The 17543-nt window shown below is 38.7% G+C and overlaps 1 protein-coding gene across 1 annotated transcript; it reads left to right on the plus strand.

Moving 5' to 3' along the window:
• Window positions 1–15167: 15167 nt before the first annotated feature.
• Window positions 15168–16688, plus strand: LOC110761846 (ferritin-like catalase Nec2). Its single transcript, XM_021964427.2, has 3 exons — window positions 15168–15551; window positions 15659–15884; window positions 16099–16688. Exons 1-3 carry the CDS (start codon window positions 15235–15237, stop codon window positions 16486–16488), a joined length of 933 nt encoding a protein of 310 aa, XP_021820119.1. The 5' UTR covers window positions 15168–15234; the 3' UTR covers window positions 16489–16688.
• The last annotated feature ends 855 nt before the right edge of the window (window positions 16689–17543 follow it).

Here is a 17543-nt window from a genome sequence, read left to right on the forward strand (position 1 = left end):
GTGGCATCCATAGTGACAAAGAGCTTGCGAGTAGGAGGATGGTAACACTTGTATCCTTTTTGATTTGATCCATACCCAACGAACGCACAACGAATGGCACAAGGGTCCAGTTTACTTCTTTGATGAGATGGAACATGAGCATATACAACACAACCAAATATGCGAGGAGGCAACTTGAGGACTGTAGGAAGAGAGACGTGACGAGCCAAGGTGTTCAGTGGAGTTTCAAACTTCAAAACACTACTAGGCACTCGATTAATGACATAGACTGCAGAAAGGAGGGCATGTCCCCATAAGTAGTGAGGGACCGATTGATCCAGCATGTATGCACGAGCAACCTCAAGTAATTGTCGATTCTTTCGCTCTGCGACACCATTTTGTTGTGGAGTAAAAGGTGTGGAGGTTTGATGAATGATGCCGTGGTCTCGAAAAAATTGTTCCAAGACCTTGTTCACATATTCCCCACCATTATCAGACCGGAATACTTTGATGGAGGCTTGGAATTGTGTGGTAATCATAGCATGAAATTCACGGATTGCAGCGGAAACATCACTTTTATGAGCAAGTAAGTATACCCAAGTCATGCGAGTGCAATCGTCAATAAATGTAACAAACCATCTTTTGCCATTGGAAGAGACTTTAGCAGGACCCCAAACATCAGAGTGAACCAAATCAAAAGGAAATTCTGTCTTATTATCACTTAAGGGAAAAACAGTTCGATGGCTTTTGGCCAATACACAGGTTTCACATTGAAACTGGTGATTATCTAAGCCACGAAACAAAGACGGAAACAAACGTTGAAGATAGCCAAATGATGGATGCCCTAGACGACGATGCCAGAGCCAAATCTGGTGTTGATTTCGAGCTTGTGAGCTGGAACTATGAGTATGAGCTGCCCTTGGTGGTGGAGATACCGTCAAGGAATACAACCCCCCTCTTCGTTTACCATGCCCAATCGTCGCGTGAGTCGTGAGGTCCTGAAAAATACAATGGGAAGGATAGAATGTGGCATAACAATTATGTGAGTCAAGTAATTTTCCAACAGACAGCAAATTGCAATTGATGGAGGGAACAAGTAGTGTATGAGATAAAGATAATGAAGGGGAAAGTGATATAGTTCCTTCACCAGCAACATTAGAAGGAACTCCATTGGCACTAGTAATGTATGGATGACAAGACTTAGAAGATAATGTGGAAAACATAGTAGAGTCAAAAGTCATATGATCAGTGGCACCTGTATCAATTATCCATGTAGTGGGTCGTGTACCTGATTCGGAGTCAGAAAGTAGAGTGGAAGATGGAGAAGCATCGGTAGTTATAACACATGCTGCCTTGGGAGTTTTGTTGCGGGACTTGAGAGCATCCCACTGTTGTGTGGATTTCAGCTGCACCAAAATGGATTCAGTTGCATCCTCAACTTGTGATACTCGCAAGTGCACGAGCCGTTTGGTAGTATAGCATATGTAAGTGCGAGGTCGATCCCACGAGGATTGGTGATTGAATGATCCAATTCATTTTCCCTACACAAAACAGAAATGAAAAAAAAAGGAAATAAATAAAACAAGGAAGAAAGAAAATAACTAACTCAAGTAGATAAGTTCCCAAGTTCAATTAGATTAATGGATTGATTCTAGCTAAAGTATGATTAAGCCATGGTGTGTGGTCATAACCTTGTGTTCCTAATTCCCTAATTTGATCATTTGTTGTCTAACCTAAAATTAAGCATTAGGAACCCATTAAGCATAGAAGAACAATTTAAACAACCAAGCATGTATCTAATCCCTGTTGTCGAATGTCCATACATACTCTTCCTATTCATAGTTCAATTCGAATTAAAGCATGGTGTCTACTCTTAATTCAAACCAAGATAGCTAACATGCAAGCCTAAATGGTGATCAATCATTCAAACTAGCATATTAACTTATAAGCATAATGAATAAGAACAAAAACCATAATTGAAACTTGGAAACTTATCAAACTTGAATACTTAAGAAAGAATGTACATTACAAGAAAAATAAATTACAACTAAGAAAACATTAAAGAGAGACTAAGAGAACTTTGAGGAAGAAAGGAGAAGTGTTTGGGAAAAGTGTTTGAGGACATGGAGGCTTTTTGGAGAAGAAAGTAGAAGTAGAGAGTTGTTTGAGAAAGTGTTTGGAGAACATGGAGAATGTTTGTGAACTTGGAGACTTTGGGAACTTAGGGAGTGGAGAGAAAGGTGTTTGTGAAGTGTTTGAGACATGGAGACTTTTGGAAGAGAAGGGAAATGTGTTTGGGAAATTTGGAGAAGGGAGGAGAAGTGTTTGGAGAACTTTAGAGATGGGAGAAGTGTTTGAGAGATTTGGAGAAGAAAATTTAGTAGAATGATCTTATTACAACAATTGAGAACTACAAAGGAAACTAAGAGAATTTGAGGGAGAGAAGGGAAGGGAGCTCTAGAGAAGTGTTTGAGAGCTCCCCCCCTTGGGGTGTGTTTACAAGCTTGGGAAACCTCACTATATATAGGCCTAAGGAAGCTGAAAATCTGAATTAAGTATGGCTAATGCATACAACACTTGTTTTATAAAATCTGAAATGGTTGATGCACTTCACTAATAAATCCCACCAGCAGCCCTAGCTCATCTTCATGTCACCATGACCAAGCTTCCAACCAGAAATAATAGCTCATCCTGAGGTCAGCATGACCAGCAACTTCAAGGGCTTACGAATTGGGCTTCCCTTAAGCAAATTAAGACTTTAAGCACTCAAACTTGAAGTTCAGAATGTCTTCTTTCCAGCCATATATCATTTGGGCCAATCCAAGGTCGGAGGAGGAAGTTAAGGCCAAAACAAATTGCTAACTCATTTTGCGCGCTGATAAAATCCATCCTGAGCATGGTTCTGTGTTTGCTAGGTAACAGACTTCATATTTATCCAATGGGGCTGAATTTTGGATATGTTATAGTATACACCCATTGGAACAACTTTCATGAATAATGTGGCCTCATCCGAGCTATGTAGGTTGCTGAAACAAAGCTTGCAATATGACCTACGAAACTGGGCTGGCAGGGGACTGTAGCCAAAATTGAGTTTGTCTTTAAGCTCTTCATCCATTCATCCAAATTAGGCCCTAACATGCATGGATTCCATCATTTACTATCCAAAGCCCTCATTATTACCTAAAGCTCAATGAACTGAAAGATAAACACAAAAAGGATTAAAAGCACAAGTTTAACTCAAAAACATAACCAAATCATAAGCTAGAAGGGTACAAAATGATATACAATTATGAACCGATCACCCACCACTCAGGATAACCATGAAGCTTAAAGCACTTCTCAACAAGATGATTACCACCACAATGAGTGCACTTCTGAGTTCCCTTTGCATCGTCAGTTTTGGGACCCCGGGGGGGAAATCCGGAGGACGTACGGTGTGGTGGTCGATAGGGCTTGACGGCCATTGCACTTCCCCCGCCAAGCATGGAGGATTGTCGGTTATCTTCTTCTACCACAAGTGCATAAGCTTCAATGACTGCTGGAAGCGGGTTCATAGCAAGAATCCGACTACGAACGGAATCAAAGTTGGGATCGAGTCCTCCCAAAAAATCGTACACACGTTCAACTTCAAGTGCTTGTTGATGAAGAGCCACATCATCGGGATTGGTATGTTTGCAGGGACGGAGGCTGTCAATTTCCTGCCATATGATGTGTAACTTTTCATAGAAGACATTCACAGGCTCACCATTTTGAGAGGTGGTGACGGACTGGCGACGGAGTTGGTACAACTTGGAGCTATTCTGAGTAACAGTGTAAGTCTTCCGAGATGCATCCCACACCGCATAAGCCGTTGAGCAATGGTCAAATAAGGCACGTACATTTTTGGTCATGGAATTGAGGAGCCATGACTGCACCAAACAGTTGTCTTCATCCCAAGTTTCATAGCTAGGATCATCAATGGCAGGTGCAATTTTTTTACCATTAATGAAACCAGCCATACGACGAGCAGTGATGGCCAAGCGAACACTACGAGACCATGCAGGATAGTTGGACCCATCCAACTTATCAGGAGTAATTTGAGAGTAATCATGAGAGGACCGGAGTGGTGGAGTTGTGGAGTCGCTTTTGGTGGAGTCGATCTTAGAGGAGTCGGCAGTGGAGTTGGTGGTGTCTTCCATGAGGTAAATAGGTGAAGAGATGCAGCGGAAGATAGCTTAGAACTTCAGCAAACAAGAGCACAATTTTCAGCAATGTGTAGAGGCAAGGCAAGGGTAGAGGTAGGAGCAATACAGCAGCAAAGTATGAGCAAGGGTAAGTAGAGATTAGGCAAGGATAAGGTTATGCAGAGGCAACCAAAATCGATTGCTCTGATACCATGTCAAATATAGTGTAATTGAGAGAGTAAAGAGTGAGGAATAATAGATGTTTTGCAGAGAATTCTCCCTTATATCTTTGTATTGCTATCATGGAGATATTTATACACAATGTAGAAAGGGTAACTATTAGTTACAAACAAGTATACAAAACCATGGAGCATTTCCAGGATTTGTGTCTCCCTAAAACATGGAAAATGTAAACATACCTAACTAAGACTTGCCTAACTATGACTTGCCTAATTATGACTTGCCTAACTTACTTGCCTAACTTACTTGCCTAACTCTTATGACTTGACTAACAAGCTTGGCGGGTGTGGCATCAAAGATGAAGGCATCATAGTGCCCGAGAAGCTCGGGGCTGAGAATCGGACGTGTAGCAACGTCCTGTCGGCTGACCCGGATTCGCTGTCGTATGCCAGAACACAACCTGAGATCCTGAGGATTGTGTATGCAACTGGCGATGAGTCTGTGCCAGGAGGATTTTATCCTCGAGGTGCAAATGGCAACATTGCAAGGCACTTCTGTTGCGTCGATTCAGCTGCACCAAAATGGTTTCAACTGCATCCTCAACTTGTGATACTCGCAAGTGCACGAGCCGTTTGGTAGTATAGCATATGTAAGTGCGAGGTCGATCCCACGAGGATTGGTGATTGAATGATCCAATTTGTTTCCCCTACACAAAATAGAAATGAAAAAAGAAAATAAATAAAACAAGAAAGAATGAAATAACTCAAGCAAATAAGTTCCCAAGTTCAATTAGATTAACGGATTGATTCTAGCTAAATTATGATTAAGCCATGGTGTTTGGTCATAACCTTGTGTTCCTAATTCCCTAATTTGATCATTTGTTGTCTAACCTAAAACTAAGCATTAGGAACCCATTAAGCATAGAAGAACAATTTAAACAACCAAGCATGTATCTAATCCCTGTTGTCGAATGTCCATACATACTCTTCCTATTCATAGTTCAATTCGAATTAAAGCATGGTGTCTACTCTTAATTCAAACCAAGATAGCTAACATGCAAGCCTAAATGGTGATCAATCATTCAAACTAGCATATTAACTTATAAGCATAATGAATAAGAACAAAAATCATAATTGAAACTTGGAAACTAATTAAACTTGAATACTTAAGAAAGAATGTACATTACAAATAAAAGTAAAGTAGAACTTGAAAAACTTGAAGGAAAATTAAGTAAACTCATTTTACTACAACAATTGACAACTTGAAAGGAAACTAAGAGAATTTGAGGGAGAGAAGGGAAGGGAGCTCTAGAGAAGTGTTTGAGAGCTCCCCCCCTTGGGGTGTGTTTTGAAGCTTGAAGGCTTCTCTATTTATAGGGCTAAGAGGGAGGAACAACATGATGAAATCCAACACCACCATTCCTCTTTTAATACAACCCATAACTCACACTTCATCTTGTCTATGTTAGTGTGGTTGGAATCAATCTCATCCCATACTTCTTTTGCTGCACCTCAAGCTTTCTTCACATGAGATCAAAGGTGATCAATTGTGGCTGCCTTTTGCTGCCAACCCATGTGGTCTTCTTTTGGTTGTTGAACAAAAACGAGTCTTCTGAACCAGACTTGGTGTAGGAAGGCCAGAGATTTCAAAACTTATCCAATGGGGCTCAAATTTGGATATGTTATAGTAGACACCCATTGGAACAACTTCTATGAAGAAAGTATTCCCATCGGAGCAGTAGAAGTGTGCGTTTTGGGCCTTGAAATTTGGCTGCCGAACAGAGACTGGAATTGACTTCATTTCATTTCTTTTGCTTCACATGCATGCACATGCTTTCTCTATAATAGCTCCAGCATGTACCAACTTGCTCCTTTAGATTTACATAGTTGGAATGCCTCCCCACTTCACTCATTATGTTGGATCCAAAGTCAATTGCAGCATGGGTGAGGCACATGGCTTAAAGGAGGAGACAAGGCTCCAAGCTGGCAGCTGCAAATCCTGCTGAGCAAGGTTGAGTGTTGGGCGGGCTGAGCACTCTACAAATGTCCAATTGGGCTGAAATTTGGATATGTTGTACTAGACACCCATTGGAACAAGTTTCATGAAGATCTTCACCTCATCCAAGCCCCATAGCATGCTGATCCAAGGCCAAGAAGCTGACCTACGAAATTGGGCTGGAAAGGAGTTATAGCCAAAATGTGTTTGTCTTTAAGCCCTTGTTCCATTCACCCAAATCAAGCCTTAACATGCATGGATTGCATCATTTCCTATCCAAAGTCATTATTGTTACCTAAATGTCAATTAACTGAAAGATAAACACAAAAAGGATTAAAAGCACAAGTTTAACTCAAAAACATAACCAAATCATAAGCTAGAAGAGTACAAAATGATATACAATTATGAACCGATCAAATACCCCCAAACCTAGATTTTGCTAGTCCTCGAGCAAAACAACACAAAACAAAGTTAAAAACAAAATAAGAAGTTAACTAAACCACTTCCGCAGGTAACTCGATTGCATTGAGCAAATGCAACAAGCCTTTAAACCTCTAGGCATCCCTAGTAGGAGGAGTTGTGTCTCCTGAGGGTTTAACAGAAACGATACCCACAAACGTTTTACTCACTCTACAAAACAAAGTGGTTAGAAAACTTTACTAAATTTGTTAGTCCTTAAGCAAAATAAAACAAAAACAAAAACCAAAATAAAAATAATTACAAAACCAAAATAAAAAAAAATAAAAAAAAGCAAAATAAAAGAAACATAAAAACAGAAATAATTAAAAACTCAAAACAATCTTTCCAAACATTTTATGAAGAGAAATGACTCATGCACATGACTCAAAAATAAAAGCTTAGTTTTTAGACAATATTTACAAGGTGGCAAAGTTCAAAACACAACATGCTCAAAGTGTAGTAGTGTGATAGCCAAATGCAACAAATTCCCCAATCTTAGTTTTTACACAATTTCAAAAATCATACCAAACACAAATGCAACTTCAAATCTCACCAAAGTTGTCCTCTCACAAATGAATCACTCAGAAGAGGGCTACAATGCAACACTCAGTTATAAACATGATATTAGAGTTAAATCATAAAGGACTTAACTCAAAATAGGAAGATGAAGAACTTGCATTAATATGATCTCAAGAAGGATGCCAAACACTTAAAAGTAAGAAAATGCATGCAATTCAACCATATGACATTTAAGATCAATTTAGGTCTTTATTATAGGTTGTAATGGGGCCAAGGGTGTAAGGTGAGTAAGAAATGAAAGGTATGGATAATACAAAGTCCAAGGAACTCAAAATGTAAGAGCATAAAATAATAGTTTACAAGACTTCGAATCATCACGATTAGATTTTTTCTTTTACATGATCAAAACTCCTTATACCTTCATTTACATTGATTCATACTCCTTTCCAAACGCCAATTTATTTTGAAGGCCCAAAAATGAATTTTTAATCAACCACCACTTAATCACAACTTCTTTTTTTTTTTTTTTTTTTTTTTTTTTTTTTTCTTTCACCAATTGAGTGAAGTTTTTTTTTCTTTCTTTATGTAATATCGCTTCCCAAACTTAGCATGAAAAACACATCCGAATTAGAGCTCATGAGTTCCTTATAAAGGTAAATATTTGTTTTTCGGGCTAAGGTGAGGAAATATAATTGGTAAAATGAAAGAAAAGGTTTACATGTAGGCTCAAAATGGTTAACAATGGAAAATCATGCTTAAGCATGCATAAGGTTAGCTTGAAAGGCACAAACGATCCAAAGAGGGCCTTAATATCACTTCTTAAATGTCATGAAATCAGATTGCATAAGAATGAATGACTTTTAAGTGTTCAACCAAATCAATGAATAATGAGATCAAACAACAACTTTGATGACAAGAAAATAAGAGTATGTGTATAACACTCATGAAATGAAGAACAAGGCTCAAAAGCTCACATTATATGGTTATATAAGTCTAATTTATGCTTGATACAATTCTTTGGGTCATGCAAATCCTTTAATTGGAAAATTATGAAACAAATGGCAAGTGCAAAGAAGGTTTCGAACATATCACGCTAGAACGATGCCAAAATTTTATTTTTTTAAAATTTTTATTTTTTTCATAATTAAATAATAATAATAAAATGAAATCCAATTTTAAGTCATGCAAACATTTATCACAATCTCATCATAAGTGTTCGGAAAGTGACTCAAAACAAAACAAGACTCAAAATAAAACAAGCAAGAAATTAATTTAAATTTGTTGTTTTTTTTTTTTTAAAGAAAAACCAAATTTACTTGCTAAACTCCAATACCCCCAAACCTAGAAATGAACATTGTCCTCAATGTTTAAAAATTAGCCACAAGCAATGTCATAACAAGAAATGAAAGGTATTAAAGTAAATATAAATCACAAAAAAAAACACACACAAAATTAAAATAAAATAAAATAATTACAAAAATAAAAATTACAAAACAAACAAACAAATAAAAAAGAAACGAAACAGTAAAACACTCGAAACAGAAAGCCCTAAACAAACAGTCTTACGCAAACCAAAACCCAAACGATTAAAAGCTCAACCCAAAAGAAAGTTAGCCCACTTTGAAACCTAAACAACGGTGAAAACCCGAAGCCCACAAAGAAATCCGAAGCCCACACATTTTTTTTATTATTATTTTTTTAATTTTTAATTTTTAAGATGACACGTGAATTGGGAGTGCAAAGACGGGATTTCTGAAAAGAGAAAATGTGGTCCCTAATGCCTTGGTTCCTGGGAAGTCACGGGCAAAAGAGGTGAGGGACGTGTCGGCGCGCAGAGGCCGCTTTCACATCCCCCAAGCCAGAATTATTGGCCTCTTGGGTGAAGCGGGATGACTTTTTCACTTTGAAGGTTGTGAAATGTGAAAATGCAATTAAGGGGAGGTTTGGGAAATGGGTGCGGCGATATGTAGAGATAAGCCGTAAGGGCCGCACATAACCCAGAACCGCAGCGGCTAGGGTTTAGCAGACTAAGTCTATAAAAAGGTAAAAAGAACGGGTGAAAAACACAAACTCAGAAACACACAAAACAGAAAAGAAAGAAGAACAAAGAGTGAGAAATCAAATGGCCTCTTCCTACCCTTTTTCGTTGGATCTCAACCTAGCTCCACCGACTCAGACACGAGGCCAAGCAGCGGCACCAGTATGGATGCCTTACTTTGCTTCCGCACGGGGGCCTGTGACAGTAACTGACTCAATACTCCTGGACAACGATGTTGCCATTGGAGTGGCTAGAAATTTAGTGACTCCTAAAGATATACGTGTGCTGGGGACAAGGGATGACAACCGGGTCGTGAGCGATGCCCTGGCACTGAGCGTGCAGAGTACGGCAACAGTCGCAAGTTTGGGTCATCGCCTACTTGCGAAGTCCCATGAGGTAGAGGTGCTAAAAGGTCAGTTGGCGGCGGAGCGAAGTATGGTTGAAGAGTGTCAGAGTGCTATAAAAAGCTTGAAAAGGGAGAGGGCAAGGATAGTGGAGGTGAATCGACACCAGCTAGAAGTATTGCGGGACGAGAATAAAAACCTATCAAAGATGGTAGAGTTGTATTCCCGCGACATGCGAAAGCAGCTGGAGGACCTAGACCGACCGGGTAAACGCAAGCAAGCAGATCGCGAGAGTAATTACGCTCAAGCTAAGATTGCGATCTTTGGGAGCTCAAGTGGTGAGCCCCAAGAGGCTGTGCGTGAAGCCTCGGAAGAGGATAGCCAAAGGGCCAAACTCAAAGCTCCAATGGTCGAGACACCGAGCACTGTGAAGAAATGATTTCTACTGCTAATTGTTGTTTTTATTTTATTTTGTTGTTTTTGTAATTTCGTTATTTTATTTCAGAAATAAAAGAGTAAGGTTGCCGAAAGAAAAAGAAAAAGAAAAAGAAAACACACTTCCCAACTAAAATAAAACAAAGACGACAAACGGAAAAGAAAACACATTTCCCTAACTAAAATAAGACAAAGATGATAGCCGAAAGGGAAAGGCAAAAACACAAAGCACTAGAAAATGAAAGTAACGGGCAAAAACATTAAACACCAGAAAACACGGAGGAAAAAAAGAAAAGAAAAGTAAAGTAAAGGTGCTCCCCCTTGAAGCGATTAGGTCGAGCATGCCCGGGAAATCTGAAATGGTGTTGGCACCCTCATCAGCATATGTCTATTTAAAGCACGCCTTTGCAAGCGGATGATATCCTGCATTTCTTCCTGCAAACTCAAGGAAAAACATCAAAAAAATTCAGAAGCAAAACAAATGGCATCCTCATGCACTCACCTTGATGATCTCAACCTTGAGCTCTCACTTGCACCACCGAATGCCCAGCCAAGGGCTCCTCCAACTCCTGTCTTCCCAAACTCCACATATCATCACGGCACGGCCTCAAACTTTGCTGAGGCAATACCGAACTTTGCTGAGGCAATGCCGAACAGAGCAGTGCTGTTGGGTGGCATGATTGGCAGTATACTCACACCGGCAGATCATCTGCATGTGGCACGTAGGTCTGACAAGATGGCAGTGGATGAGTCCCACTCTTTATCTGTGCCCCATGCGGTCTCGGCTACCAATTTGGGCATGCGATTACTGGCGAGGATGCGGGAGTGCACAGCGCTGAACGAGGAAGTGGCTGCCTTGAAAACTCTGGTGGCGGACTTGCAAAAGCGGCTCTACAGTGCCAACCAGCATGTAGAAATGCTGCAAAAGAGAAATGAAGACCATGTAGAGCTGCTGCAGATTCTACAAGTGCGAGACAATAGAGGCAAGCCATGATGATGATGAAGATGAAGAAGAAGAAAAAGTTGTTTTTTAATTTTACTTGAATGTGTGTTTTTTTTTTTTTTTTTTTTTTGGTTTTGTTTTTGTTTTTGTTTGTAATGTAGAGTTTGAAGTGAAAATAAAAATGTGTTTTAACACTCAGAAATAAACTAACTAACCATACCACATAAATAAATACATAAACTAACTTAACAAAACAAAAACAAAAACAAAGACTCAACAGAAAAGAAACCAAAGAAAAAAAAAAAAAACTTAATTTAAAAACACACGAATATACAAGCAACTCACGGATGACCAGTTAAGGGCCTCAGAAAACACAGCCAGGGGATCCGGGAAGGTTGGAGGGGTCACAATGGTCCCGCTTAAAACCCAAACTTCTTAGACACCGAAGGTGTCGCCTAAAGAACTCCTAGACACTGTATTGACGGAAGTGCTCACTGGGGTTACCACGAGTCAGCTCATATAAAAAATCTTTTTTTTTTATTTTCTTATAAAAGAAATAGAAAATTAAAATTATTGAAATAATAACAAAACAACTAAAGAGAAAGGATTGGAATACTCCCCCTTGAAGCGATTAGGTCGAGCATGGATGCACTTGGAGGTCGCGACTTCTCCCACTACTCCACACTTCCTATCTTTATGATTGAAGTTGCCATCTCTCTCCACTCTCTCTTTCTTATTGAGCTACTTCAGAAATGCTTAACGAAAGACAAGGAAACTTAAAACAGATTTGTAGATTTAAAGGATGAGGAAACCATAAATTAAATGAAAAGGATAAACTAAACAAAAACATCAAGATTAGGGATTCAACTTCACCACAAACATCTAATTCCATGCTTCAAAGTAACAAACACCAATGGGTTGTGTAAGCTGGGACTTAAACCCAGTTCTCTTGCTTGTTGGGCAATTGTCCTTTTCTGTTGGACTACAAACACAACTTGTCCATTAATGGCATTAACTTTAAAACAAGAAATTGTCTAGAAAAACATGAAACTGAAAAATAAAAATAAAACAAGGGAAAAGAAATAGAACCAAACTATGTTGCCAATCCCCGGCAACGGCGCCAAAAACTTGTTGCGTCGATTCAGCTGCACCAAAATGGTTTCAACTGCATCCTCAACTTGTGATACTCGCAAGTGCACGAGCCGTTTGGTAGTATAGCATATGTAAGTGCGAGGTCGATCCCACGAGGATTGGTGATTGAATGATCCAATTTGTTTCCCCTACACAAAATAGAAATGAAAAAAGAAAATAAATAAAACAAGAAAGAATGAAATAACTCAAGCAAATAAGTTCCCAAGTTCAATTAGATTAACGGATTGATTCTAGCTAAAGTATGATTAAGCCATGGTGTTTGGTCATAACCTTGTGTTCCTAATTCCCTAATTTGATCATTTGTTGTCTAACCTAAAACTAAGCATTAGGAACCCATTAAGCATAGAAGAACAATTTAAACAACCAAGCATGTATCTAATCCCTGTTGTCGAATGTCCATACATACTCTTCCTATTCATAGTTCAATTCGAATTAAAGCATGGTGTCTACTCTTAATTCAAACCAAGATAGCTAACATGCAAGCCTAAATGGTGATCAATCATTCAAACTAGCATATTAACTTATAAGCATAATGAATAAGAACAAAAATCATAATTGAAACTTGGAAACTAATTAAACTTGAATACTTAAGAAAGAATGTACATTACAAATAAAAGTAAAGTAGAACTTGAAAAACTTGAAGGAAAATTAAGTAAACTCATTTTACTACAACAATTGACAACTTGAAAGGAAACTAAGAGAATTTGAGGGAGAGAAGGGAAGGGAGCTCTAGAGAAGTGTTTGAGAGCTCCCCCCCTTGGGGTGTGTTTTGAAGCTTGAAGGCTTCTCTATTTATAGGGCTAAGAGGGAGGAACAACATGATGAAATCCAACACCACCATTCCTCTTTTAATATAACCCATAACTCACACTTCATCTTGTCTATGTTAGTGTGGTTGGAATCAATCTCATCCCATACTTCTTTTGCTGCACCTCAAGCTTTCTTCACATGGGATCAAAGGTGATCAATTGTGGCTGCCTTTTGCTGCCAACCCATGTGGTCTTCTTTTGGTTGTTGAACAAAAACGAGTCTTCTGAACCAGACTTGGTGTAGGAAGGCCAGAGATTTCAAAACTTATCCAATGGGGCTCAAATTTGGATATGTTATAGTAGACACCCATTGGAACAACTTCTATGAAGAAAGTATTCCCATCGGAGCAGTAGAAGTGTGCGTTTTGGGCCTTGCAATTTGGCTGCCGAACAGAGACTGGAATTGACTTCATTTCATTTCTTTTGCTTCACATGCATGCACATGCTTTCTCTATAATAGCTCCAGCATGTACCAACTTGCTCCTTTAGATTTACATAGCTGGAATGCCTCCCCACTTCACTCATTATGTTGGATCCAAAGTCAATTGCAGCATGGGTGAGGCACATGGCTTAAAGGAGGAGACAAGGCTCCAAGCTGGCAGCTGCAAATCCTGCTGAGCAAGGTTGAGTGTTGGGCGGGCTGAGCACTCCACAAATGTCCAATTGGGCTGAAATTTGGATATGTTGTACTAGACACCCATTGGAACAAGTTTCATGAAGATCTTCACCTCATCCAAGCCCCATAGCATGCTGATCCAAGGCCAAGAAGCTGACCTACGAAATTGGGCTGGAAAGGAGTTGTAGCCAAAATGTGTTTGTCTTTAAGCCCTTGTTCCATTCACCCAAATCAAGCCTTAACATGCATGGATTGCATCATTTCCTATCCAAAGTCATTATTGTTACCTAAATGTCAATTAACTGAAAGATAAACACAAAAAGGATTAAAAGCACAAGTTTAACTCAAAAACATAACCAAATCATAAGCTAGAAGAGTACAAAATGATATACAATTATGAACCGATCAACTTCCTTAATGATTATTAGTATCTCTTAATGATTTATAAGACCACCCAATTAGTGCTTGTCTCTAAGCTAGCACATAAATCATTAACTAAGACCAATACGTATCGTTATAATCATGTTGTTTGTGTTTATGAATTTCAATCAATGAGTGTAATAATGAATTACGAATTGTTATTGTATGAATTGTTTGTACGTGACTTTTTTTTTTTGGAATTATACCAAGTGCTTTTAAGTTTGTCAACCCCTTATAATTGGATTATTTCATTAAATCCTTACCTTATTTTTACAAGCGATTTTCGGAAGAGGAGGATTCAAACACTTTTTATTTATTTAAAACAAGCGATAGTGTAAACTATAAAAGGAAGGGGGGGAGGGGGTGTGTGTTTCTCACACACACACACAACCAAGGTGCCATGAGGGTTCGAACCTAATACCACTATACGCCAAGTTAAAGTAATTTTTCACTGGGCTAGACTCTGTTTACATATTCAAACATAAAACTTTAAGTGCATAGACCAATAATCACTTTAAGTGGTTTTAAGAGATTATATGGAGAAGTACATGACAGACGATTCTGCCTCATAATCTCAAGTTGATGGGCCTTGAAGCCCAACTTAAACTATGGCCTTTCCTTATACAAATACAATAACGTTCTCTCTGACTAAAAATATAAACACCACAATACAATATTCATTTCTCATTTGTTAACGTCGAGCAAGATTCTCTCAAAATGTTTATCAATATTGACGATGAACAGTTGGCTTTTGATTGGACAACACCTACGTACGGTACCTAACCTAATTGGGTTTTCAAAGATGGGTCGTCCTCATCATCTCATCGACCTGTCATCTTTTTTGTACAGATTCATTTGCACCCACAATTAAGTGGAAATTAGAATAGACACAGACTGTGTTAATAATGTATGAAAATTAAGGCTGCTTATTGAAGTTGGGCATGTGGGACCCAAGTTTAGAGGCGGATGGGATTAAGCATTGCTAACACACACGAACTTGGTTAAACAAACGATTAATCAAGTACACCCTACATTTACTTTTTATGTGCAATATATATTATGGAGGAGTTAGTAGTAAACAATCATATAAATTAATGCACATTGGTTTTGCTTCATTCGCTCAATATATAAATTGTTCTAATATTGATTGATTGATATAGCATCAAGTTTTGGTAGCTAGCAATGGCTACTTCTTCAATATCTTATTGTTTCAGTGTTGCCTTTGTATTTCTTGTTGCATTGGATATTCTCAGCTTCCACGTCATGACTGCTTCAGGTCAAGTAGCCAACGACACTGACCAGATTCAGTTTGCGTTGAACTTGGAATTCTTGGAGGCTGAGTTTTTTCTGCATGGTGCTCTTGGCAAAGGGCTCGACGATATCAGTCCAAATTTGGCTCAAGGAGGTCCGCCTCCTGCTGGTGCTCGTAAGGCCAATCTCGACATTCTTGTTGCTCCGATCATTGAGGAATTCGCTTATCAAGAAGTTGGTCATATCAGGTCCGTCAATTCATCTCTAGGCATAAATGTTATTAATCACCTTAACTATCTGCTCATGATATATATATATTTTTTAATAACAACGATATTTATTGATAAATTTGCAGAGCAATTGTTCAAACAGTAGGAGGATTTGCAAGGCCTCTGTTAAATCTTAGCCGTCAGAATTTCGCAAAAATGTTTGACGAAGCAGTGGACTTCACTCTAATACCTCCATTTGACCCGTATGCAAACACAGTCAACTATTTGTTGGCATCCTATTTGATCCCTTACGTTGGACTCACCGGTTATGCTGGCACCCTTCCTAACCTCACCGCCCCTGCTTCTCGCGGAGTACGTTATGGCCATGCTTACTATTCCTTCCCAAAAGTGATATTGAAATAAATTATTTTTCGATTCTGATTACGTTTATCAACACATGCATGCGTATTGAAATTATCTCCATACGTTTATTAAAACGTACAAAATAAAAGACTACGTCTACGTGAGTTCCACGTTACAATTCGTAATCTAATTATATCTATATGTACCATATGATAATATGTAGTTGGTTGCATCACTTTTGGGTGTTGAGGCCGGACAAGATGCAGTGATACGCACACTACTGTATGAAAGAGGGAATCAGATCGTGCTTCCATATTCTCTGACGGTGGCTGAGTTCACGAACCGAATATCGGAGCTGAGGAACAAGCTGGGCAAGAGTGGCAACAAAGATGAAGGCATCAGAGTACCCATAACGCTTGGGGCTGAGAATAAAACCACCAGTAACGTTCTGTCAGCAGATATGAATTCGCTATCGTATGCAAGGACGCCACCTGAGATCTTGCGGATTGTGTACGGAACAGGCAATGAATCCCTGCACGGCGGATTTTATCCTCAAGGTGCAAATGGCAAAATTGCAAGAGGACCTGCGTTACCGTGGCTGGAGGACGTATAGGAGGCTAGAAATCAATATGATACACTCACAAATAATCAGGGCTGCAATTTTAATTGCAGTGCGCGATTAGAATTTAATATATATGTATGTCACCATGAATCTTGAGACTATAATAAATAAAGTCTTGATTCTTATTCGACTATGTAGTAAATCTAAATTATATCAAGAATAAGATATGGCGCTCACTTATTAAGGGTGTATCAAGTTTTCTTTTTCTTTTATTTTCCATAGTTACACTCTCCGACCCAAAATATAAATAAAAATTTAAAGATCTCGTGTTCCAATCCCTCTTCTCAATAACATTATTATCTCCCAGAAAAGAAAGCTACCAAATCACATGATGTCCACTCCATCCATTGACTATTTTCTGGTGATTATGAACATTATGGTAGTTAAGTAGTTGCTTTCTCCTTTTTCCGGTCTCTCTGGCCTGTAAAGTTGTCTGAGAAGTGGGGTAATTTGGCAGCACTTTATGTGGTGGGGGAAGAGATTTAACCCTTCCACAAAGTTGTTCTTTTGATATCTCTGTGAACTTACAAAATCTTAAGTTTAGTTCTTAATTAATGAAAGATTAGTCCTGTGCTGAGCATTTCATTAGGTTTCACTTCTTAATTACCACTAAATTACTTAAATCTTAATCTTGTAAGAATTTAGCTACTGTGAATATTCTCTTGCTATAGTTTTCGATTTCCTATTTTTTTTGCTTTTATTATTATTATTATAAAGTAATGTTTTAACTATACTTTAATATATGGGAAGAGAGATTAAACTCACGGGCGGCCCAGGAGTGCAGCTTTCGATTTCCTATCACTTGATTTGAAAATTTCAAGAAGGGTAATGCATGGTGACTCAGTGTGTCAATAGTGGGGTACGTTTTGTAAATGTAAAGCCCAAACTTTAGGGTAAAAGTAGCAGTAAACAGCAAAATTGAGATCCTTGATATATTTTCCTCCAACCCCAAGCGCCCAAATATCCAGAAACAGCTCTCGATCCTTGCTTTGCTTGACATATAGATATAGTTTGCATGCGCATGTTGGGTGCACGCTTGAACACGG

The sequence above is a fragment of the Prunus avium genome, chromosome 8 (genome assembly GCF_965620075.1).
Source record: "Prunus avium chromosome 8, drPruAviu1.hap1.1, whole genome shotgun sequence".
NCBI classification, from domain to species: Eukaryota; Viridiplantae; Streptophyta; class Magnoliopsida; order Rosales; family Rosaceae; genus Prunus; species Prunus avium.